The sequence below is a fragment of the Pimephales promelas genome, chromosome 18, assembly GCF_988280905.1.
Source record: "Pimephales promelas chromosome 18, fPimPro1.hap1.1, whole genome shotgun sequence".
Lineage (NCBI taxonomy): Eukaryota > Metazoa > Chordata > Actinopteri > Cypriniformes > Leuciscidae > Pimephales > Pimephales promelas.
The window spans coordinates 21,754,780-21,782,109 of NC_142786.1; the positions used below are offsets into that span (position 1 = coordinate 21,754,780).

General features: G+C 37.7%; 1 protein-coding gene across 11 annotated transcripts in view; it reads left to right on the plus strand.

The window, feature by feature from the left end:
* The window catches only part of trioa (trio Rho guanine nucleotide exchange factor a), a 130,671-nt gene that overhangs the window by 13,603 nt on the left and 89,738 nt on the right, over nucleotides 1–27,330 (plus strand). For 9 of the 11 annotated variants that reach the window (XM_089123116.1, XM_089123120.1, XM_089123117.1 and 6 more), the window contains exon 2: nucleotides 6,070–6,123. The exons of 1 other annotated variant lie outside the window; for it this stretch is intronic. In XM_089123116.1, the coding sequence (XP_088979242.1) occupies nucleotides 6,070–6,123 (54 nt within the window). Of the gene's footprint in view, nucleotides 1–6,069; nucleotides 6,124–13,157; nucleotides 13,195–27,330 lie in introns of those variants that run through there. One more of the 11 variants, XM_089123127.1, reaches the window with a different exon arrangement.

A 27,330-nucleotide genomic window follows, 5' to 3' on the forward strand; every position in this document is an offset into this window, starting at 1 on the left:
AGCTGGGCTCAAAACTAGGGTAGAAAATAGCCTATTATTGATTCATATTTTGAATGTAAAACCAAGCGAACGTCATAAGTTGACCTCAGACGACAATATACAGTTTTTAAAAAAGCCAGTTCATGACCCCTTTAAAACCAAATTTAGCAGACTGCTCTGTGTAGCTCTGAGTTAAGCTGTAGAGAAAGTTCAAGTTCCTGCTTGTTTGCTTATTAACTTGTTTTGTTGAATGATGAATCCATTTTTGCAAATGATTGCCGAGTAGAGGTTATGATTTTAGCTATTGTTGTTACATTGAACTGTTGTTGTTTTATTGAAAGCCCATTTTGCCAGTGGTGAATAAGTGACATGTGTATGTATTAATGTAATGTAACAATAACGTGAATAAAGCAACCGCTGAAGACGAACACCAGCAAAGAGTTCAGGCCTAGCAGAAGATCAGACATCAACACATGAAAGCACCTCAGATTTGGCGGTTGCGCTTAATCTAATTGCACCACGGGGAAATACGTCTTTTGGTGTGTGATAGGGATCAGAACGCTCTCTGTTGTGTTGGCATTGGCTCTGAACTGCTTCCAGGACAGCTCAGGGTAGTTTGTTATTTGTTCAGTTCAGGGATGAGGCAGATCGCAAGCATGCAGCGATGAACGGACCCTTCTCCGTCCTCAGCAGTCAGCACATGATTCACAGATGAGTCTGATCGATGACTGTCCGGCGCCTGCTGCTCTAAGAGGAGGGTCCGATCACAATGTGTGGGCTTGTGTGGTAAAGTGGCAGGGCCGTCGACACGTGGGCTTGAATCACAGCGGCCCGTTGCTTTTGTTCCTGTTTGGCTGTGAGTCGAGGGGCTTTTGGGTCTGACTAAAGTGGTAGACATGCTCAGAAACACACATCTGACTCAGTGCGTGTGTGTCTTTATTGTGTGAGTCTCTTTACGTCACTAACTCATTTCCTGCTTGGTCCACACCAAAAGGAAAGAAGTGACCAACAACAACCCGGTTGTGTGTATTGTTTTGTTGCCGGCGTATGTTTTGCGAAAAAAAAAAATCACTCTTTTGTCTTTTGTGAGCTCCTGAATAGTTTGTGGTTGCTTCCTGCGAGTGAACGGTTGGTTCTTTGCTGGGGATTTGAAATGAAAGGGTAAAAATGAGTGGATTTGAACCAGGCCTTTTCCACTGTCCGCTTAGCTTTCCTTATTTGGACTGGAATAGTACACTTGATCTTGTAATCGGTTGCCTTCACTGCAGGGCTATGCATGTTTGTGTGTTTTTTGGCAAGTTTCCGTGTTTTTCGAACGTGAGGGAATTAATGAAACTGACGATTCATCTTTGATAAATCACCCATTCAGCGAGTCCGCTTTACAGTTAACGTCTTGTGCGTAAACACTCGTCTGTACCATTGAGGAGCCTTTTTGATTTACTGAAGGCTGTGTTGTGTGGTCTGAGTACTTGTGTTAGCGCGGGACACATTAAGTGTTGCAGTTGTGAGTAACCGTGTCAGGCATGCTCTTGGCATTGCAACTATGTCCCATGTGTTTATATTTGGACTCCGGTCTCTATTCAACCTCACTTTGATGTTCCACCCTACAGAGGGAAAATATGGCAGATGGAATTTGTTGAAAATGTTAAGAGTTTTACCGTCTTTTGCTGACAAAAGTACTGGAAAGTAGGAAAGTCGCTCATTTTTTTTTTTTTTTACAGAAGTCTGTTTTGCACCTAGGCTACCGTTCTGAAGTTTGATGGTGGTGGTTTCATTAAAAAAATAAATAATTGTCTGTGAAATTTTAACAATTTTATTCTAGGATGCATTAAATTGATCAAAAGTGACTGTCAAGGCATTTGTAATGTTATAAAATATTCCTATTTCAAATAAATGTCATTTCCAGCATATTAGAATGATTTCTGAAGTAGCTTGTGACACTAAAAGACTGAAGTAATGATGCTGAAAATTCACTGAAATAAATTGAATTTTAAATATAAAATATAATAAGATAGAAAACTGTAATAATATTAGGGCTGTCAAATAATTAATAAAAGTTTAAGCATCCAAAATAAAAGTTTGTGTTTATATAATATACAGTATGTGGGTGCACTGTGTATAATTATTATATATATATATATATATATATATATATATATATAATGCACAAACATATATTATGTAAACACAAACTTTTATTTTAGATGCGATTTATCGCGATTAATCGTTTGACAGCCCTAAATAATATTTCAAAATATACTTGTTTTTACTGTATTTTCGTCAAAAACAATTTACTTTTGTTAGTTATTTTTTATTAAAATGTGTGTCTTTAACTAAAGGTCATCATAAACATCCATCGAGTCAGATGCTCTGATTCAGTGAGTAATTGATTAGACTGATGATTCAATCCAGTAATAGACAGTCCTCTTTTTGTTCTTCAAACTCTGTCTGATGTCTTTAAAAGATCTGATTCATAATAATCATTTGTTCATGAATCACACTGGCTGGGCTGTATGTTTTTGAGTGTTGTCAGCAAAGAAAATTTATGAACTAATTATGGTCTGAATATTATTATAATTATATGTTGTGTTTATATAAACCTTTTAATTATTCCGAACTATTGTCTTTATCGCTATTATATGTAATCTCACATCATTTATTTTTCTGTGCCGCTGAATATACAACGGGTCATGCAACAAAAATTGGTTTAGCAATACCATAGAGTTCCATGGAGATACCATTATGTTAATTGTTCAGTAAGTAGCATTATATATCAAAATACCACTGCTATGATATGGTACCATGATGACTAAGTGCATATTGTGTATGTGGCCTTCATATATCATCACATTTATGTCCAGTTCACCTCATTGTCACGCAGCGCCGCTGTGTGTGGCATCAGAGAGATGCAGATGAGGTGTTGTGGTGTGTTGGAGAAGCATGTGTTGTTGTGTGCGAGAGGAAGAGAGAGGGGCGTATTGTGCCTCGGATCCTGTGTGTGATTAAAGAGAGACCCTTTTCTGTCAGCAAGTCTTCTGTTTCCCTCCCCCACCAGCCAGCCCACCACACACACCTACACCGAGACCTTCACGCAAACACAGACTCTTCTAGGAAGAGCATTGTTAACATACCTGTTGAGAAATGTACTGGGAAAGTTATGTGTCCTCTGTCTATCGTTGCATGTAATTGCAGCCAGTGTTATTTTATGGTACGTTGTTCTTGTCACGTGACATGGCCTGTCTGCAGTGTGATTAAGCTTTTCTCGGTGTGGTGTTGGAGAAGAAATAAGAAAATGGATTTTTCAGGTATCTAACAGCTGTATCAAGTATTTTAATTTTATCCAGAAATAAATAAAAAAAATAAAAGTTCTAATGCACAAAACAAAAAATTCTACACCTGTGTTGTTGTCAACTAAAGTAAAACTAAAAAAGTTTGTCAATAATAATAAAATATAAATATTGATGAAAAACTTAGAAATGTTGCCTTAGCAACTAATTGAAAAGTACAAAAATTACAAAAACAAAAACTGAAATAAAAATGAATTATAGCTGAATATAAGTGTAAAAAAAGATTAAAAAAATAAAAGCACATAACAAAATGACACATGTATAACATGTAGGCTATAATGAAAGCTAACATGAGTTAGCTTAGCATTCAGCTAATATGAATGCTATAATATTACTAAAATCTAGTGTTTGGCACATCCAATTTTTAAGTGTACTGTATCTGTTTACATTCATTAATTACATGATAAATGTGACCGTTCAAAAGCAGCCACTTGTCATGTAGCCATTAGTAATGATTGATCCAAAACGCATCACGTTATAATGATGTATCATCTTCTAGAATCTAGATAATCAAAAGAGCATTTCGTTATTTCGTAGCAGTGGTAGTTACACTACCAGCCCAATCAGCTTGTGGTATGCAAATCATTTCGGCTTACCGGTTAGCTTGTGAAGTGAACTAACTAAAAAAACATATAATAGGACCAGGAGCTTCTGATTTATAGAATATGGAATGTGGCTTATAATTTAAACAGACTGATCTCATGAAGTAGCGTGTGTATGACACGCCAATTCGTATTTCCATTTTTGGCGTGCTATCAAGACGCATAATCGCTTTTCAGCGTGTTTATGAACGCCGTTGACTTAACGTTATTACTGTATATATAAATATATGACTTACCTCAACCCCATCCCTAAACCTAACCGTCACTGGGGTTAATGACATTTATGACTGGACATTTGACGGCGTTTACAGAGACGTGGAATGACACGAACGTTAATGGCGTAGACATACACGCGGATACACGCGGGTAGCACAAAATGCCTAGAGATAACACCCCACTTGACTCGAAAGTGGCGTGTATGTTTACGCAAAAGTCATGATGTCAAAAGTCATGATCCATTCAATCTGTTTTATAAAAGCAACTTATTGTAAACAATTTATTTATGCAGGTTTGTTTTCTTTATAAAATGATTTATAATAAATGCTTCTACATTCCATTATTAAACAAGAATTGGTCATGGTGACTTTAAATTTTACCTCAAGCTCGGATCTGGCTACAACCTGATTTCCACCCAATAACCCCGTACTCAGACGTATATCACAATATGGAAGAAATGATCTGTCACTACTTGCGTCACATCACTACTTAAAATAACTTGAAAACGAAAAACCGGCAGAACATTTCAGATTGCAAGCGGCATGACGTCACTTTCAAGCTGGTCCTGTTATGAAGACTAAGCCTGGCATGAAGGGAAGACACACTTCGCTCGTGAGACTTTCTGCACACGCTCATCTTTCATCCTGCCCTCACATGCTCTGTATCTGGCCCGTAAGCATGTGACTACATGCAATATGTGCTGCTTTTTCGCGTCCTTATAAAACATAGGCTCCCGTGATTCCTTCTGTCGGGCGGTTTACGCATGATAGAGGTCAGTGTCTTTGCTGCCCAGACTCAAAGCTTCACCTCCATGCCAACATCTGCATGTTTTAGGGTCACTGGAGCAGGTCGGCATTATGCTAAGAGACTTTTCGTGTTTCCAGAGCTTGAGTGTGGTTGTAATCTGCATCACATCTTCAAGTAAAGCAGAAGTGAAGTTAGTCAAATGTTGGTCTGGTGTCTGGTTGTGGGGGATGGGGATGTTTCAGCAAGATCTTTCAGCAAGACGATGTCAGCATAGACAATTAAAGGGGTGGTATAATGCCCTTTTCACAAGATGTAAAATAAGAGTTTGTATGTGTATGTATAGTTTTGGCTCAAAATTCCCCACAGATATTTTTATATATCATGTTAAAATTGTCCCTTTAAATGCAAATGAGCTGCTGCTCCCGGCATAGGGGGCAGAGCTTCAACAGCTTGTGTCCTTTTACCTCACACACACATGCACTGAACATTTCAAAAGCCATTTATGTTCAAACTGGAGTCCGACTTTTATGTAGCTTATAGTTATCTTCTTGACATTGATTAGCATATTATGTCATGATGATCTATAAATCGTGTTTCTGGGGGCGGGGTTTATGTAAATTGTAGGGTTGGTGATGTCACTAACCCGGGAGGAAGCTTGTGTAGTCCCTACCAGTCGTTTGTTTTAGTCCTTAAAAAGCTATTTCTTGGACCTACGACCAAGAAACCTTGGGCGTCGTGACTTTGAAGATGTTGTTTACGTTCAAACAGCAACATTACACACTAAAGTTAGAAAAGTGAAATCATATTCAACCACTCCTTTAATTTAAATAAAAACAAAGTACGCTGTTATTCAATAGCAGCTGACTTCTAAGGCATCATTTATCCATCATGGAAGTGGAACCTCAAGTGAGAGTTGGTTTTTAGCATGTTGCTAAGCTAACGATCACATAATGAGCATACAAATGCACAGCACTCTAAAATCTTGGGTAAAGTAATCATTTTGTAAGTACATTTCATCAGGGGCAGAGCACTGATGGTGCAAGGACCATCATTTTTCACATTTTAATTAAATTTTTAAACCCATACACATACAAATAAATCCTAACTATGAGCTACAATTATGAGATCTGTGAAGCTGCTATCTTACTAACTCATCTATTTTTGTTTTTCCTCCATAGATTGTGCGCTTTCAAAATGTGAGCCCAAAGGTGAAGTCTCCAATCAGAAAACAGGTACATAACTTCAAAAAGGCTGATAGTTTATGTACATGGTGTTTTCTTTCATCTGATTGGCCTCAAGTTTCATCAAAACATAAACTCATTGTCCCATTTACTTTCACCTGTGTTTTTCTGCTCGACGCATTTTGCTATGTTATTATTTTTTGCTGTCCTGTTTGAGGTTACTGCTCTCTGTTTGATGTTTTGACTGGAAAGGAAGCACTGCAAACATCATGTCTGCTGGATAAACATCAAACAGACAGAAAGAAAGTGTGTGACGTTGTGTGTACACAGACTGCCGATGAGTGGAATGGCGTGAGGATGGAGAACAGTTGTTACATCCTCAACTTGAACCCTGACACTGATCAGCAATTGGTCCATTAGTATAAACTTTTGTCCTTGTCCGTAGTGCAGCGCAGTGAGAGCGGCTCTCCGGCCATGATAGGGAGCATGTGTTGTGTATGATACACATTCCTTACATCTCTGACGTGACTTGGAGTCAGGAAATCTCTGCTCCCAGAGCCACAGAAATGTTGACAGTTCACACTTGCGGGGTTAAAATGAACCACATGTGCGCAATAGGGAGGAATCTGCCAGTGTTTTCAGAGCGAGACATCCAGCAGTTCTGTCATGAACATTTTTATGGCCTGTGCTCGCTGTAAGAAAGGTTTTACTACCCTAAACTATGCTTCTCCAAATAACCAGTCCATATAGTACTATAAAAGTAATAGTATCCAGCGTCAGGGAAGTGAAACTGTAGCTCGGGAAGCTGCTCGTAATTTGAAGTAGCTCTGCTGGTCAAGTTACTCTTGATAAAGTAGTTAGTAAATGCCATATAGCATGTTATTTATCTTTTTAAATGAATGACTATCAGATGAAATAATGTATTATTACAATCAAAGCAGTGTTTCTGATCTATAATTACCATAAACAATGATTCATCCCAGGAACTTGAATCTTTTCAAATGTTATTTTACACTCAATTCAGCTAATAAAACCAGAAACATCATAGGCGGAGGGTGAACTAACGCAAGGGTAAGGCAAGATGTGCTTCAATCTACACATCCCATTATAAACGCTCCTGACAAATGATGTTGATGTTATAGCATCTACATTCTCAAACCACTCTAATTTGTACAGAGAGCAAGCATACTGTATGCGTGATTTATCATGGCAGCCAATTCGATTAATGACTAACCATTGCCTCAGAAAAACAAAAGTTTTATTTAAATTCTGAATTTAAAAAGCGCACAAAGAGCGCTCCCTTTATAATTGGAATGGAATGGAATTTATTGCATTAACTGCATTTATATAGCGCTTTTATAGACCAAATGGCAACCAAAGCGCTTTACATCTTGCCTCACATTCACCCATTCACACACTCATTCATACACCGACGGCGGTGTCAGCCATACAAGGCGCCATCCAGCTCGTCGGGAGCAGCTGTCTTGCTCATGGACACCTCGACACTTGGTCAGGTGGAACCCGGGATTGAACCACCAACCTTTCGGTTTGTAGACAACCTACATGAACCACTGAGCCACTGCCGCCCCCGAATTACTAAAAAGCGTTCGCTCATAATCATTAAAGTGTTCAGTCGATCTTTTATTTAGCCTACATAATATCATAAAGTTAACTTATAACAATAGGATTTGTGAGCGTGCAGAACTCATCGCTTGTCAAAAATGCCAAAAAAGTGGATTCTAACTTGGGTCCTGGTATTAAGATGTGTTTTGGTCATTTAGTCCAGGTGTAAACACATCTGATTGGCCGTTGAGTTCAAGAAATCAACAGATATGTTTTTGATTGGCTAAGTTGTAAATATAAACCTTTGACACTCTCAGAAATTCTCATAAGTAGGGCTGTGAAACGATTAATCACGATTAATCGTGATTAATCGCATCCAAAATAAAAGTTTGTTTATATAATGTGTGTAGTGTGTATAATTATTTTGTATATGTAAAAACACACACATGCATGTATATATTTAAGAAATATTTGCATGTATATACTTTATATATATTTATACAAAATTAATATTATACATAAATATAAATATATGATATATTAATAACACATTTTTCTTAAATATATACATGCATATGTATGTATTTATATAGACAAAATAATTATACACACTACACGCACATATATATTATGTAAAAAAAAAAAACTTTTATTTTGGATGTGATTAGTCGCGATTATTCGTTTCACAGCTCTACTCATAAGCCCAAACACCAGATCTGTGTTTGTCTAATTATGTCTCTATAACAAGGGCTCAGATATATTGGTGAATTGTTTTTGAACCGGTTCTTTTTAAATGGACTGTTGGAAGTAGATAAAGGAGCGTTCACTCATCTCTAACTCTGCGTGAACAATGCAATATGACAAATCTGCAATTTAGGGGTTTTGTCACGCACGCTACAACACTATTTGTTTGCAAAAAGTAGCTTGTTACTGGAAACGTTGCATTTATTTTGAAGAACATTTATGGATAATGTTAGGAAAATATGAAGAACCTGTTGCTATAAAGAAACCAGTGATTGATATCATAAAAACAGGATCTTTTTTAGACCTCATGAGATGGTGTCTTTTTGCTAGGACTGTGACAACACAGCTGAGAGTTTGATGTGAACGTTAATATATAATGTAACGTGATGCATAATTCACCCACCATCTGTTGCATTATTTCTTGCAGAGGCTTTTTTTTTGTTGCATTCATAATAAAATGCTTTTTTGTGAATAGTTTCTCAGCTCAAACATGCAAATCGCATCTAAAAAACACCTGTGTTTGTGCCTTTGGCTATGTTCGGAATTGAACACCAAGTTATGTGAAGCAGTATGCAATGTCAGTACAAATATCTCAGCTTCATTGTCACATGACCTTGCTTTCATTCTGGAAGTAGTTTCCAGTCATTGTCTCTCTAGTCAATAAGGTAATTTGCTTTTTAATTGAGTGTAACAATGTTTAATCAAATACTGAGTTTATTTAAAAAGAAGTTTATTCGTTGTACTGAAAATATGACCTTTTAGTGTACCGCACAATCCTGTATTTCATTTATACCGAAAATTGGCATACTTGCACACAGTATACTTACTACAGATGTTGATATGAACACAATCGTTGTGTTTTAGTGATTTGTGGGCAAATATATCTGTGTTTTGATGGAATGGAGAACCACCTAATTGTTTACACACTGTACATACTTGTTTTGAATAATGAAGGTTCCATGTTTGATGATTGGCTGCTGCTGAGCTGTGCTTGCTGCTGATTGGCTGATGGAGCATCTGTCTGTCTGATTATTGGCTGAAACAGCACAACTCAGCTGCTGTAATTTTTCACATTCTCACCTCTCGGTGTCAACCAGTTTCCGAACATGAGCCCCCAGCAGGAAGCATTCATGACTCTGTGCCAAAGAATAACTGCTGTCTCTGAATATTTCATCCAAAATGGCTTCCATTAAGAGACTGGGCCACTTGCATCTCTTGTTGATAGAATTTTCCTGCAGTACATAGTACATTTTCAGACAAGACCATATCAGTTCAGCCATTTTACTGTTATAAATGGAGTATTTATGGTACAATACAGGCTACACATTCTCTTACAAACATCCTGACACTGAAAAGTCGCTTGGGTCGTGCAGCTGTGCTTTCTATCAATAGACATCATGACCCACCCCATCAAAGACTCTTTTGCCCCACTCTGTACCCACAAAGCACATGACCAACAGATACATAAACATGTGCTTAGACGTCACAGTCACAGGAGATAACTGTCCAAACAAGATAGGCTGAGATCTGAGTGTTAAAGTGCTCTGATGAGTCTGAACACAGACCTGAATCTCCACAATTTTCACCAAAATAACAATTATTTTTTACGTTTTTTTTTTACACCGTACCAACAGCGGTGACATGAGCAGTAGCAGACAAATTCTTTAATAATAAATAGACTTAACATTATGATATTCTGTTTTATTTTAAGTTCCCAGGGCTCCAGACTCAAATTTGAGGGCTGTACCACCTCAAATGAGAACTCACACTGAGTTCTACAAAAAGAAAAGAAAAAAAATCTAGTAGCACTGGGGCTGACAATAAATCACTAAGCTTAATTTGGGGTGTAGATGAAATTAACTTTAGTTATTATCATTTATATTGTCTTAATATTAATTAAAAAATAAAAGTAGTGAAAACATGTATATTAAGGAGTGAAAATAGGCAATAAACATCCTACTGTTTACAATGGTATTATTTTTTATTGTTTTTTAAAAATAAGTGTTTAAATTAAGTTTTCCAACATCTGAAATTTTTCAAAAGGATTTTCAAAATCAACACTGCACAACAAACTCACTGAAGTCTATGGAATTAGGCCTATATTGTATTCAAAATTCAACTAGTTGTGCATGCATATAATTAAAATTCTTACATTTTAAACACATTGACTATAAGTGATACTCTCTGATGTCAGCTCATTAAAAGAGTGTTTTCAATCTTGTGTGTCAAAAAATGTGTTATCACATAAAAAATACAAAAAATAAAACATTTATATATGATATAGTTTTGAGGTGCTGGAAAAAGATGTGTCTAGTAGGCTGCTTGTAAGTGTTTGACTATTTCTGTCACATTATCATATTTATGGTTAGAGTTAAGTTACAACACTAGCCTAAATCCATGGTGAATGTTGCTGATTTGTGGATTGAAAGCCTTCTATAAGTTTTTCTGGATTGAAAGCCTTCTATAAGTTTTTCTCCTGGTCTCCACGTCAGCGCTGTTTGGTCTGATATCTGGTCTATAGACCATTTTACAAGATGTAAACAACACTGGTCCAGAAACACTTCCTGTTTCAGGTTGTAACTGTTTTCTTTATTTCACATGTAAAGAAAACATCTTAAAGATGTTTGTTTAACTTTTTGATTCAGTTTTAAATGTTCTGTTGGTTGTATTTTATCCCAGCTTTTATGTAGTGTTAAAATACTGAAACAGGAAGTGCTTCTGGACCAGCATTGTTTACATCTTGCAATTTGGTTTATAACAGAACTCTGCGCCGAATCGGAATGTTTCTCACTGGATCTCGTAGCGATGATGTTATTAATTCTGAGGCGAATTCAATGGATTTCTTCACTGGATCTCCTATAACAGTGTCGCGTGATCGAGACTGGCAATTTCGGGGCTTTATTTTACTGTCAATGGTTCTGGTCACTGCTCCATAGAAAAGAAAGGCTATACGCTGCTCTGTCTATTGTTGGTCCAAAATAATAAACGGTCCGTAAAGCATACGTGAGTAGCGTATTTTCGTTCCACTTTCATTTTATTTGCATTCTCTGCTAGGTAACAAGTCGATAGATCGCTTATTGCTCAGACGCACATAGCAGGTTGTGATATTTGTCTCACTCCGTCTCCGTCCCACAGACGTTTACGCGCGCTATTCTTGTCATGGATTCATTGACACGCCCCTTCCACGCTTAACCATGGGTTTAACGTGTGGCAAATTTACTGGTCGCACATGTGCGACTGGATGTAAAATTCAGTCGCACACTCTCAAATTTTTGTCCCTGTCTGGAGCCCTGAATTGTACAGCTCTTTTATAGGGATTTACGCCTGTGACGTCACGACGCGGTTGCATGCTCTCTGGTTGGCAGAAAAGTAATGGCCGTTTGCCGCACAGCATTATAAAGACATAAGTTAACCCAAAGAGTAGTGCAAGTTAAAAAGGGTATTGTAAGGTGTATCATCTTTGTACACATACCCTAATAGATTAAGGGCAAATTATTGTATTTTCTTTGATACGTTAAATGTATTGTTGACCATTGTTGACAACCAATGTTGTATATCAGAGATAAGATAATTTTGATTCAAAATATAGAAAATGGACAATTACACCTCTATTTTACTCTAGTTGTAAAACATTTACCAGTTATCCTTAGTTAACAAAAGTAATAATCGTAATTATGATTATAGGCATCTAAAGATTTGTACGCCTTCATTGACTCTCTGGTAAACATAGATGGCGTGTCGATGAGATACAGGTACTGTAGATGCCGCCGAATGTCAAATATGGCCACGTGTTCGGGCTTTTGCTTTTATCATATGCTGACAAAACACAGGTAGACTGCTGTATGTTTTGGTTCTTTCTGCTAACCAGTTCGCACCCACGCCCATTTCATGACATCACATATGACGCCGGCGAACATCCCTTTTATCAACCAGGTGGAAAACTAGTCTAAATGCTTAGAAAAGTAATAGTTCACCAGTCTTAAGCTGCATGCCTTGTAACATTCACGTCCGTGTCATAATTTAAGTTTTATACCATTTGCACAAACCCAGCTTATTTATTTATTTATTAAATAAATAAATAAATAATCAAATTTAAAAAAAAAAAAAACCCAAATCTTGTTTTTATCTCAAGAGATGGGGAAAGGAGTGGGATAGTACGACATAAGGTACTTAAGTGTTTTGGCTCACTGGATTACAGTATGTGGATTAGGGCTTAGTGGCACTTGTGTTGCACTTTTTAAACTGTGTTTAGTCTCTTCCTTTTTTTATAAGTCGTAACGGTCATAACGGAGGCTCAGGAATTTCAGTAACGGAAACTCACTCAATCAGAGTCTGATGCGAAGTCACTCTGCTTGTTCTTATGATTGTAATCATTTTAGCTCATTAGCTGCCACATTATCGTTATTATTTCAAACTAAAGATGTTTAAAAGGTTTGTTGGTTCTTATTTCCTTCCCGTAGCCTTATATGGACCTCAAATCATCACTGAGACGAGGTGAGCTGTAAGACTTAAGGATTTTCGGTGTCGGACAGCACATGGATGTGATTATAGGAGGACATGGTTCAGAATTTGGGTGGGAGGAGCCGGCAAGGGATAGGCATTTATTATGTAGAGTATGGGGATGACAAGAAGAGAATTTGAGGAATACATGACTCAGAAGACTGTGGTAGAGCAGTGAACAGACCCGATCAGCTTGTGTTGTGGGTCTGAAACTCAAACTGCTCCAGCGTGTAATGGTGGATGGAGACTGATGAGCTTCTGAAATAAAAAGTGCTGCTCTGAGGGCCAGAAAAATGACAAAGCTCGTAGCTAGTGGTGGGTGAAGAATATGAAAACGACAATGTTTTCCTCTTTCATTACTTTGAATTATATTAAGCTTTTTTTCTGTTCCAAAAGTTAGAGATGTGTAAATCAATGATCAACTAGTCTAGTTAAATCTACCTGTGGATCTCCTCAATGACCAGTCGACTTTTAAGGAAGCCTTTGACAATTAATCTGGTGTTGTTTAACTGTTATCATGCTAATTAAATCCCAACCTCCAAAAAAATGTGTGTGTGTACACACAGGTGAAACTCGAAAAATGTGAATATTGTGAAAATGTGAATGAATTTCAGTAATTCAAATTAAAAGGTGAAACTAGTATGTTTAGTATATAGCTACATATGATTATACTTTTCAGAGGGCTGACATTTCTGTTTTTAAAATCCTTTTTTTTGCTGATTTCTTGAAATATTCAAATTTTCTGAGATTTGGAATTTTGAGTTTTCATAAGCTGTAAGACATCATCCAAATTATAACTTTTAGACGATATTCAACTTTTATACATGCATGCATACGTACTCACGCAGATATATATAAAAAGTGTTTATTAGCATATTGTTTTTGTTATGGTGTCAAAATTGATATTGTGAAATTTCAATCCCTACTGCAGGAATGCCATTGTATATTTGTTTATCAGTCTCATCAATCGAATCCATTTTACACATCCAACATAGTCTCGTAGATCTCGTTCATAACTTCCAAAAATAGCTGTCAGAAAACGTCCAGTCAGTTTGGGGACGTCTGTCGACGCTCACGAAATGTTGAGGAAGGGATGTCTAGTATTATTACGTGCAGAATGTCATTATTAGAAGACATTTGTTTTGAATTATCAGTATATTTCTAGTCTGTTTCATTTGCTCTCCCTCAGAAGGTTCTCTGTGTGTTGCGTGAGCTTCTGGTTTTCTCTACCCTGTTATTAGGGGGCCTGACCTCAGAAAAGCTGGCAGGGAGCAGCCAGATGAGAGAGCAACATCAAATGCTTGCTGGCAGTGTGAAAGCACATGGAAAAACAGATGGATATGAAATGTAAAGATGCTTGCCCTCTGAAATCCACAGATATTAATATGCACATCTTTGCAGTTTTATGTCTCAAGCAGAGGCTGCGCTACAAATACCCATCATCCTTCGCTTTGTGCGCTGTCATGCTATCATTTTATCCACCAGTGAAATTTAGTTTCATCTTTTATTCTGTTCTCGCAGTTGGGAAAAGGCAACAGACTCATTTAGTGATCTGATGACTCGAGTTAATGAACATTATTACATAATCATTCCACACGACTGATTGAAGTAACGGATCTCTTGTCTCATTACTCTCCGCAAGTTCTCAGTCATGTCTCTCTCAGTCTGTTTTTTTCGTTGGCAATTTAAAATGTCAATCTCCTCTTTTCTCGACTTTTAATCCCAATTAACGTCCCACAACCCACAATGGCACTGATCAATCAAATAAATATAGTAAACAATAGGATAAAAATGCAACATTATGTTTTCTGTCACAAAATTTGGTTTTATTATCTACAGAAAGCACATACTCTCTTTCTCCTGCTCTCTCCCAGTCAAATGCACGCACACACAGTACGGACACACACTCGCTCAGAGTGTGTCAACGCTGATCTGAGGATTTTATCAGTAAAAAAAAGTTTAAAAAAATTAAAAGCTACATGACATTTCTCATTAGCGATGTAATAACCGCTCTGTTCTTGAAGCAGATAATATTAGTTTCGCTATTAGTAAAGACTAACCTCTCTCTCTCTCTCTCTCTCTCTCTCTCTCATATAACTGCATTAATTAGTCTGCTATCAATGGCTCAAGTTTTAGCTCTAAAATTACATTTTGGAATTGGCAACGGAAGCGTAAGATGAGATGCATAAGAAATTAGTCCTATACACAAGTTTTAATGACAAAAACCGGACAAATGTCTTGAAATACAACATCTGAACAATGTTTTGAGGTGGTAAGTTGCATTTTCTTGCACTATTTTGACTATCCATCATTATTTTCTAATAATTCATTGGCTCGTCGTCCTTTATTCCTTACTTAAATAGTAGAAATGTTTCTGAAGTAGGTAAAGAAATAGACCAGGTACCTTGAATTGAATTGATTGAGATTTTGAATGATCTGTTAATGTTTGTGGATGATTGATTTTTAAGTTAGTTTGCATGTGAGAGTGGAACAACAGACATATCAAATGAGGGAATTTGAGAAAAGCAGGATATACAAGATGCGTGGGGAGTCCTCCTCAGTAAGGAGAAGCAGGTATGACAAGTAAACACAGAACTGAGCGCTGAAGCGTGGGAAGAAAACACACACTTTGAGTGAGAGTAAAGGATTGCAGGTAGTTTACTGAGGCCTGAAGGTCTGTCAGTATCATGAATGTGACGGGCCGCAGTGACAACTGCATTCATCACTGTCAGCTCGCTGTCACCAGATCTACTCTCACTCTTGCTCTTCCTGTCCGTTACAGTGACTTGATTTTTACAACACCTGATTTCCTTCATTTTCATTTTTACCTTTAATTTTCTTCTGAAACAAGGTCTTCTCATCGTTTTGAAAAGAACCACAAGCCATTTTTCTTCCGTTATCAGATGTATTTTTGAGTGAAACAGGATATTCATTGACAAAAGTTGGACATGATTTTATCCATAAGGGACTGACTCATGAAAAGTGGTTGTTATATACAAGAATGACGGCAGGTGATTGAAGGCAAAGTCGTTCTCCTTGGCGGCCATCTTTGCAACGCCTCCGGGCAGCTATTTCGGACTAACAAGACCAGACTCTTATCTAAATGAATGGGCAGAGAGTCAGAACTGCTCTTTCACTGGTCACCAGGACATAAAAACTGCATGTAAACTGCAGTAAAATATGATAGAAATCGCTGAAAATGTTTGACTTTGCCCCAAAATGAGGTTTAAAACGCCCTTTTCCTCACAGGTTATACTTTTACTATGTATGCGCAGGGGTTCTCGTCTCCGCTGTCCGAAACATCAACTGTACGCGTGCGTCGGTTGAACCAGACGATAGGCTTACATTTTTCCCGGCTTGACTGTTAAAAGCACACAATTGGCTTTCCAGCGGGAGGGGCGGGGCATGTGCATACAACCGGCATCTTTTGCGTTAGGGGTTTTCCCTATATAGTTGTATTGAGGATTTAGAAAGTGGCATGTCTCTATATAAATTTTCTTTGTTGAAGGGGAACACTTGAAAAATAATGGATTGGTGAACGAAAACAAAGGTGGAGCCAGTTATTACACTACCATTCAAAAGATTAGAGTCAATAAGAACTCAAACTTCAGAACTGATTAAATTGGGCAAATAAACTGTTTAGCAATATAAACTGTTAGCAATATAATGAATCAGAATGGTAGAAATATTCTTATTGCACTGTTTATAGGAGATCCCAGATTACTCTACGGTGGTGTTGCTGTATTTCATTACTCTTAAGGAGCACTTGGCTGTTTTGTAGTGCAAGTGAATGGACGAACGCCTGTGTTGACCTCTGCTTCCTAGAGCAAGTGATTCATCATATAGAAAATCTGAAGAATTCTAACACTTCCTTTCCCTGAAATATCCCAGGAATGTACGGTGCAGGCCTGTCTCCATGGCAACAGAAGTGATTGGAGTGTGCATGTGTGTGTGTGTGGTCAGGATGGACTGTAATACAGCATATGAGCGTTTTATTCTCTAGGGTTAAACGCAGGGACGGAATACAGCTGAAGTTGATTTACGAGGTGATGATGCATGTTTACAAGAAGAAAAAGACATGTCCCAACAAATACGACCCTTTTCTTTGCATATTATCTGTTCTTTGAGTGTGGTTTTGCACTGTTTAACGGAATGTAAACAAAGGATATGGAAGAGGGGAAGGGAGTTATTTGTTTTATCCAAATTACAAGATTCATCTCACCTGAGGGAATGTCTTTTCAGACGAGGAAGACATATTTTTAGATTTAATCCTCGATGAAATGAACTTTTAACAGGTGTAATCAGGTGTCCTCTGAGAAATGTAATCCCATTTGGATAGGAATGTTGTAATTGCGGTATATTTGCATATAAAAACTATATAATATTTTTCACTGTATTTCTCATTTATTTTAACCTTTATTGAATACCGTAACTATATGTAAAGGCCCCGATATACTTAAAGCAAATTTGAACTGATGTGACGTCAAACAAAATCAAGCCAAAACGAAGTTTGTTTGGAGTTAGTTTTGTCTGATTAGGCTGGTAAATGTTAATTGATGTTACATCATCAATGTATGATGATGTAATAGGTAGGTGTGGCTCTGAGGCTCCGCCTCCTTTGATGTGTAAGTCTTCTCTGGGTCAGTCCCTCAAGGTCAGACGTCCACAAGTAAAAACATGAACTCACTGGAAATCTGCTTTGTAGTAGAAAATGAAGATGTAATTGTAATTTAGAGAAACGCTGACGAAAACAGTAAAGCTGCTTGCTTTAAAGTAGGGCTGCACAATATATCGAAATTATCGAAATATTGCGAAATGCACTCCGAACGTTGTGTAATTAGATACATCGGTATGGTGGTATATTAAAAATGAACATGGTAACAAAATATACAACAGTTTTCGGTATGAACCGGTATACCGCCCAGCACTAAGTTATCGCATATCACATTTTTCTTCAATATCATGCAGCCCTACTTTAAAGCATTACACTGAATAAAGTGGTATGTAAATAAACATGATGTGACTTGCCTGGAGTGCTGAAGCTTGCAGAGCTTTTGCATACATATCCGTGTTGCTGCTTTCTGAACTGCTGTTTTCTGACCCATCTAAATGTGGCTCTCAGCAGTGTGTGCGGAGAGGAGATGTTCAATAACAACACACTTTTCCAACTTATTTTTACTCCTAAGCAAAGAACGCAAATTAACTTTGCCTTTAGTGTATCAGGGCCTTAACAATTAATTCAACATTAATTACTTGAATGTTATTTTTGAAAACTAATCCTGTGCGATTAGTGCTTTGACATACATTCTTTTCCAAATGCATCCCCTCATCTTTTTTCATCCAAGTTAATTTTTTTTTCCTCTCAGAGATATAGGTCACTGTGCAAACATGATGCATTTGGCAGATATAAGCGGCTCATGTTGTTGTGACTCTGAAACTTTCAGCCAGTGTTGGGTCTGGATGAGTGATTTCACTGAGATAAAACGCAGCCACACAACAGGCGATGTTTGACCTCTTAATGTGCTTTTAGCGTCCAGCGCATCTGCGAGCTCTGAACCGCTCCAGACCATCTGTTAGAGCAGAAGAGAACTTTGTGGTCAAAAGTCATCAGTTTGCTCTCAAATTCAAAGTTAATGTCTGGATAAAGCATGACTGGAGACCCGGGTGCCATGAGTCATGCTATTCCCTCACACACACACACATTTAGAGATTTAATTGTGTTGCAAGAGCTTGTTGGCTGTGTTAATTGAGTAGACATGGAAAACCTGATATGTGTTTTTCAACACGGAGAAACATGCAAGTTATTACATGCATGTAATAAAAGCCATTTTGTTCCTCTGTTTTGTTTCTTCATATCCGATTATTCCAGTAACCTGTTCAGGTTTCCCTTTACAATCCACAACAGATGAACAGAAAGAGCTCCCTGATACAAACATGCCATGCTAACGGACTTCCTTCATTGCTTTAAATAAAATATAAATGGCTTTAAACAATTGGAACTTTTTTGTTATAGACACCTTGAATATTTTGTTTAGCAGAGTTAAGTTTGTGTGTTTTTTTTAAATGCATTTACATTTGAAAGAGGAACATTCTGTTCTTGATTTGCAGACTTGCTTTCTCCATTTCCTCTATTTAGTTTCAGAGCTAGACAACACCCATCACAATGTGCGATCAACACCAATGATTCATTCATCACGCATGCATTACTGTATATAGTGTTGTGATGTCTAAGTTCACTTGTAACATTTAGAACAATTGATTGGGAAATGGGCCACTCCAGACTAATCCATAAGTTTTCGTTAATAGGTGAAGATCCTCCTCTGCCCGTCTTGCCCTTTATCGCTGAAGCATACTTTGATGTGATGTCTTGAGGACTCTTAACTTCAGTTGATTTTTATGATTAATTAAGGGTACTAGGATCAGGATTATTGGGGCGATTACTGATCTCAAAGCAGCATTGGCCGATACGTTCATCGATGCCGATCAGCGAAATAAATAGGACAACTATTCCTAGCAACAATTTCCTTGCTTTTAACCGTGTTCTCAGAGCACACAGTGAAATCAGCTTGAGGAACAGAATCACTTTTGTGTTTTTAATAACTTTTTTATTATCAAGCACAGCATTATTGCTGTGATTGCTGTAGGGTTGCTGGCCTTTATAGAGACCACTGATCAAACTTTATAAACTCTATATTTGTTTGTGCAAACAAAATGCTCCACTCTTCTCCACAATGGTAAACCACTGTAATTTAAATGGTTTAATAATTCCAATATAATTTAACATTAAACACTATTACACACTATCAAGTCTTCCCCTTTTCTAAATTTCACAAAAAAACAAACAAACATGAAATAACACTTAATTTTAACATTTATTCTCTCTTAATTCAACCATATGCAAAGCATGCTGGGAACTAAAAGCCCTGCCCAGTTTCAAATCAATCATGTAATCCAACACAAACTTAAGTTGTTCGTAGATTTAAGTAGATTGAACACAATAAAATTAAGTTCGGGCAAAATGGCAGTTGTCTCGCACTATACTAACACCCTCTGGATGTACACATTTTTTTACTTAACATAAATGGTTTGGGTTTAGACAACACATTAGGATTTTGTAATGTTAAGTTGAGACACAATTACATAGACCTTAATGGAAAAAAAAACATTTAAAGTCAAAAAACACAATTATTATAAGTAAACTATATATAAATATATTATGTAAAGTGCACAACCTTCCTAGTTCATTTTTTGAGTGTATAGTGCTGCCACTAACGACTTATTTTCTAACGACTCATTTTTCGATTAGTCGACTAATCTAAACGACTAATGTACATATAATAAAACCCCATTGTTTGTAATTTTGTTGTGTGCATTTTATTTTGAACTGAAGGGCCAAAATATAAAATGTCGCCTGTTGAAAAAACATTATGTATTAACAACAATCTAAGCATAAGTATCTGCATTTCCATTAGGCTTTACCATATTAGTCAGAATCAAAATCATGTCCTAAACATTTATGTATTCATTACTTAAATGAGCTCTTTGTTCTGCCTTAAATTATTAATTATTAAAGTATTTAGTTAAATAAAACACATGTAAGGGATGATGATTTACTTTGGATTAGAAACGAGCGAGAGTCAGTCTGCAATGTATTCGCGCATAGCGCGTGGAATCAGGGTAACAAATTTGCAAACCCACGGACGACTCAAAAGAGTCTGTTTGCAGCACAGAATTCATTTAAAAAGAAAACAATATTGACCCGCGTTCTGTTTTCAATCATGCGCCGTGTAAGATGCACGCAAACGCACCAGGGTTCAGGGTTTCGCGAACATTCTCGCTCGCTTGGGCTCGAACCGCAGCAAACGAGCCCAGTGTGAAAGCACTGCCTCCTAAATTTTTGCAGTGAAGGCGGGGGAGGGGGAAGGAAGAGGATAGCAGATTAACCAGCAGGGTGCGCACAACACACAGACTGGTGTGTAGAGGTGAATTACAGTGAGCCGTTAGAGACGGGAGACCAAAAATGAATAGGCGGTCAATTTTAAAAGGACACGTCGACAAAAAAATTGACGTCGACTAATTTGCATGGTCGATTACGTCGACTAATCGCGGCAGCACTACATGAATATAGCCGTGGTAGCTGGCAAGCATGGCGTAAAATTATAAACAAACAAAAAAAAAATTTTGTGTGTGTATTTTAATTTATTCAGACTAAATAGAACTTTAATATTGCCGATTAATACTGGCCAGATTAATGGTGCGTTACTATTTGAATCTGGTACATTTTTGTTTGTGCAGCAAATGGCTTGTTATACTTTAGCTCAGTTTTATTAGTTGAATGTCTCACATGAAGAATGTTTTCAGTGTCCAGTAGTGTAGGTCTCTTCATTTCTAAAGGCCTTCTGTTGTCTGTTGTGGGCAGGACGCCTGAGCTAATCACTTTCTAAGCAGCTTCTGTGTAGGCTAATCCACTAGTTTGAGCAGTCGTTTCTGATAAATTTAGGATTTATCTTGAACATACTTAAATTTCCCCTTTTTGTTTTCCCACTAAACCATTTGGTAGTGTGTAAATCAGAAAGAGAGCATGCGTCTTTAAAGCGATGCTTCAGACCATTGGAGTGTCTTGAGCGCATATTGATGTGTGTTTTTTAGGAAAACCTGTTGTGGTTGGGAAATGGGAAATGAACTTTTTGGGATGTGATGGCCCACCCCTCTCAGGTCAAACTCACTCTGCGGAGTATTAAGATTAGCAACAGACCCGGACAAAGCCTGTTCTCCTCTAAATCCAGCTGAGACGACTGTTAGCAGGGGCTTACACATGCCAGGGTTTAGCATAGCAGGAGCACAGTCTTCACGCGGAGACAAACTATCGCTTCCTACAGCTTTCAGGTTTCAAGGTGTTTGTCATGGTTCACACGACCCGTTCAGGAATCCCAGCGAGTCTTTAGTGTGCCCTCTCGGTGGAGTGGCAGAAGCTGTAGTCATGTACCTGCACTGTGGTGTTGTTGAGGAGGCCGATTCACTGTCCAGCTGGTGGAACGGGAATGTGGCGTCACTTTTGGACAACCACAGGTGGCAGTACGCACAGACGGGCAACACACTGATTCAGCTGCCAGGTAAAGCTTTGACGCTGCGCATGGGCACATTTGATACCAACCACCATCTGTGGATAACACTCTTCATTGGTGAAATGATAAAGGGGTGCGTCTTGGTTCAAACCGTTCATGCTACTAGCCAAGCAGAATGACTAGCAGTTTTTGTTGGGTTGTGGATTGGTTGTAACTTGGTTTGCAAGGTATACGTTATGAAAAATTTAAAATCGGTAGGCCTGTTGCGTTTTATTAATTGTCTAATCATCAATATTTGATCTTATTGCAATTATTTGAGATAAATGCAATAATTTTGCAGTTTAAAAGTACATTTTGTTGTTAAAGGATTAGTTCATTTTTAAAAAAAAAAAAACTTTTGCTGATAATTTACTCACCCCCATGTCATCCAAGATGTCCTTGTCTTTCTTTCTTCAGTCGAAAAGAAATTCCAGGATATTTCTCCATATAATGGACTTCACTGGGTACCAAACGGTTCAAGGTCCAAATGAGTTTCAGTGCAGCTTCAAACTGTTCAAAGGGCTTTAAACGATTCCAGACGATGAATAAGGGTCTTATCAAGCGAAACGATCGCTCATTTAAAAAAAACAACAACAAAGTTTAAGTTTTATAAGCTCAAATGCTCGCCTTGCTCTGTTCTGAGATGCGCGTTCGTGACTCTCCTGTTCGAACTCGTTTATCAAAATGAACGAATCTTTTCCAGAGTCAACTCGTTCATTTCGTTTGTTGAATGAACCAAATAACACGAAAAAAGATTTTGCTCACTTTGATAAACGAGTTCGAATAGGAGAGTCACAATCACGCATAACAGAGCAAGGCGAGCATTTGAGCTTATAAAAATTAAAACTTTATTTTTTTTTTTTAAATGAGCGATCGTTTCGCTAGCTAAGACCCTTATTCATCGCCTGGTGTCGTTTAAAGCCCTTTGAACAGTTTGAAGCTGCACTGAAACTCCCATTTGGACCTTGAACCATTTCCCATTGAAGTCCATTATATGGAGACAATCCTGGAATGTTTTCATCGACTGAAGAAAGAATGACATGGACATCTTGGATGACATGGGGGTGAGTAAATTATCAGCAAAAGTTTTTTTTTTAAAGTTAACTACTCCTTTAATATTCAACAATATTGACTTGTATGCTCTGACACTATTGGATTAGGACTGAACTGGGCTGAGCGATGACATCACCGCAGAGGTGGTCAGTAACAATATTATCTTAGGTACTCTTTCTTTGCACCATAAATAGATATGAGAAGATGCTGCTTCTGTTGTTATTACATATGAGGTGTATAGGGACCATTTAGGGACAGATGACTGATTGATGATGAATAATTGCATCTTCACTCCTCCACATTGAGGTTGCTCTCCTGATGTGTCTGCGCAGGTTAATTGTCGGTATTCCCGCTGTGATTTTAGCTGCTTCTCTCTTTATTTTTATCCTCATGTTTCTCTCTCTCTCTCTCTCGTCTAAATATCCCCTTTCACTGTTCAAGTCTCAGTATGGTGGCAGAGAAGTTGTCATCTCCCTTTTCAACTAGTCATCAAACAACCATCCAGTCCACTGTTTCCCAGCCCTTTTCCGGGCCACATTTTGGATGTCTCCCTAATCAAACAATCTTCACTGGATCGGTGAAGTTTTGTCTGATGTTTCTTCTTAAATATGCACATATTGTGTCAGTGTTTGTGGTTGTCCTTTTGACAGGAGGAAGTGGTTTTGGACATTCTTATACACGCATTTCCGATGACCTCTGAATGTGGTTTCAGTGATCGGATCGCAAAACTAAAAAGAGGTGTTTTTTATCACTGTAGCTCAACAGGACTGTGCAGGACAAAGCCGGGGCTTGCCTCAGCCATTTATTTTTACTGTATAGATAGAGAATAGAAAGTTCAGACCTCACAAGTGAAAGAGACAGAGATAAAAAAAGGTGTAAGATGTGCAGACAAGTCTATTGGAAAGGAGGGGATGACAGAAAAAAGGACAGACTGATGGAGAGGGAGGACAGAAATAGTCTTCGTCTTGTGAGTGTGACTCCCCTCTGTTTCTGTTTCTGTGTTGAAATGCTCCAATTCTCCTTTTCTGCAGAATCGATACCAGCTTGCATGTTCTTCTTTCCTCAGATGGAGAATTGACAGTTTGACGCCCCCCGCCTCCTCTCACTCACTCACTCATCTCATTTGCTATATATTCAGGGCCTAAACCATACCTGCCAATGGCCGGCGGTGAGTCTGTGACTTACTGTAAGAAAATTACCGGCCATAATTTTTTTTTTTTTTTTACCATCCATGAATACAGGGTCGTATCCTAGTCAACTCAACCAGAAGTCCAAAATTTTGATTTTGATCTTTTTTTTTTCTGGTGAAATCCAGAATAAATAATGTCACAGATGTATATTTACTGAGTAATGGACTATTTTGTAGAGACAATTTTCACCTGAGATTTTGAGCCAAATTACAGGGGAGTAAAAATGACTTTAGAAAGATTTCAGCATTATTATTTTAATTTCACACAGACATTTGTAGGTCTATAGTCAAATCTGTTGAATTTAGCAATCTTTGTTGCATTTTATGCCAACAGTGAAAGTTCAGAAATGGGAAAAAAAAATACACTTCTTGTGTTTTTTCCCCATTAAGTTTGCATTCCTGTAACTCAAGAAGTATTAAAAATATCTTAATATCATTTAAGATGCTGGTTAACAAACTTTTATTTTGGTGTATTCATTTTAAAGGCCCTATATGGTTCAATAGCACATGTGTGGCTCTCAATGTGGCTTCCATGAGGACACTGGTAAATTGTACAGATTCATTGGTCGAAAACCATGCAAATGTGGGTCACTTTGCATGCAGCTGATACTTTTTTTCTTTTAAAGAGAAATATCTGAACAGCAAGTTCTATAAACAATTGCATAGATAGAACTTTACTTTGAACTTGGAAACTCTGCTTCCAATGGCATCTCTAGGAACATTTAGTGCCTTCGCTATCTTTTTGTATCCTGTTCCTTGTATGTGAAGGCCGATGATATCTTGTCTAAACGTTTTGGACCATTCTTTTGACTTTCTATCATGAGGTCAAACGTGACACTCAACAAACACCTAGCTAGGTCAGAAATGTCAATCAGGCACACCTGGTGCCGCTAATGAAGCACTTGTTTTACAGATTAGTGCTGAAATTTTTCGCAATAAATCTGATTTGAATAATTTCGATTGCAACTGTGCTCCCCAATGCCAATTTTTACTTTCATTTGGTGCTTGGCGGATGTTAATTTTAGGCCCCGCTTATATTTATGGTATAAATATCTGCCTCTTTGTGACAAAGATTGGTAAACCTGTTTTGAGGTTTGTGTGATACTGAGAGTTTTATTTGCTTTTTCATTCTCGAGGGTCATTTTATGTTATAATGTGCTGTTCAACCTGAGTGTGTTTCGGCCAGTATTGTGAACTTTAAGCTAGTCCTGCGCTCCAAATACTGCAACGTGGCATTTTTCCCTCTTACCAGTCTGATGTGCTTCACCGTCCTGGAGAACAGAGGCTGAAAGTGCTCCTCACCCTTGATCACATTACACTAGGAAAAACAGGCTTTGTGTTCACGCTAAAAGACTCTCCCTTCACGCTTCACGCACATCATAGACTGTAATACAGCCAGCTGAGATGACCTTTTCATTCAGTTTGTCAACTGTAAGTACACTTCAGTCCTGCACAGTTCATGTTACCCTGTTTGGTAACGTGCTTTATGGCGTTAGCTGTGTCAACATGAGAAGACCTGCTGTAGATGAAAGTTAAATAATGAAATCAAAATCTGAGTTTTGTTTCTTTTAGTTTTTTTTAATCCGCTTTGAAGCCATCCACACATGCGATTGTGCTCCTAGAAGTTGACTAAATTGTTTAGCAGGATTGTGTTTAAAATGTACAGGCCTTCTAATAAAATGCACCAAAAATATTGGTCTAATAAAAGTGTCCCCTTCCATGATACTGCCTACTTCCCACTTACAATAACAAGTAGAGCCCGACCGATAAAGGATTTTGAAGGCAGATACCGATACAAATATTTTTGGGTTTTAAAATCCGATATTTTTTTTTATTTCACATGTGTAAAAGAAAAGCTAACTTTTCTGCACAAGATACGTTTGATAGTTTTTCTCTATGTCTAAATGTTCACTCCTCGCAAGTATAACTTACATTTTACAATGCAGGGACTGTAACTAGAGATATGCTAGTTATAAATACAGTAATCATTACTTTATTTAGGCAGAAAAAGTTCATTGTGGTTTCCAAGCTCATTAATGTTAACGTTAGTGGTCTTCCACTGATGATAGTGGCATTAGCCTGCTTTGTGGTTAGCTAGTCTATGATAAACAATAATTTAGCAATAGATAATATCATACTGCAAATTGTAAAACATAGATTTTCACTATAACCGGCCAAGGAGAGATGATTAAAGCGTGTTTCGTCCGTTTTTATTTTTTAAATATTCATTTATCGGCCATTATAACTGCCGATACCGATATTTTGGAAAATGTCTAATATCGGCCGATAGTATCGGTCTGGCTCTAAAAGTAGCGTATGACAGTTCCTGACTGAGACATTAACTAAACCTTAAAAATGTCTTCTTAAAATTCATTTATTTTATTACATGTTTGTTTTTTGTCCTGGAGATGTGCTTTTTCAATTTGTCTCATTTGACCCATTTATTTATTTAACGCTTTTTCCCCCATTTGTTTAGTTTTCTTCTTTTTTTTTCTGTTTGACGCTTTGTGTTTCAACTAGTTAGGACTTGGTGTAAAGCTCCACGGTGGTCACCCCTAGTGTCCCTGGTCATCTGTGTCTTAAATCCCTTACATTCCCATTGCTCCACCGGTGGCCTGTAGGTTATATTCACCATCTCAAGTGTTAACCCAGTTCTTCAGCTGTTCGCAGGGTGACGGGTCAGGTCATATGGGTTGTTTTCTTGATATCTCAGTCCTCTGGAGCTCCTCAGGTTAATAGGCTAATTGCTGAGATTCAGACGCAAGCTACACGGCAGTAAGAAGCCGGTTCAGCGGCGCTGAAGTGATTTAACCTGACTGACTGATGTGAGGTTACAGGGTGGAAATGTAAAACCTACACCCATGCCAATATATCCATGTTTAACAGGACTACATACACACAGTTCTTCTAGTTGCAGTTTTAGGAAAGCTTTGCTGATTAATAGCAATCTTAATTTCAGTCCAGTATTGAAACGCCTCTATTGTAGTCTTGAGTTTTCTTCTGGGAAGGGGCATGTCACAATGTTTCTCATTTAAATTATTTCCTCACAGTGCATATGCAAAATAAACGGGCGAGGCCTGGTTGAGTTAGTTAGTAGTGTGTTGA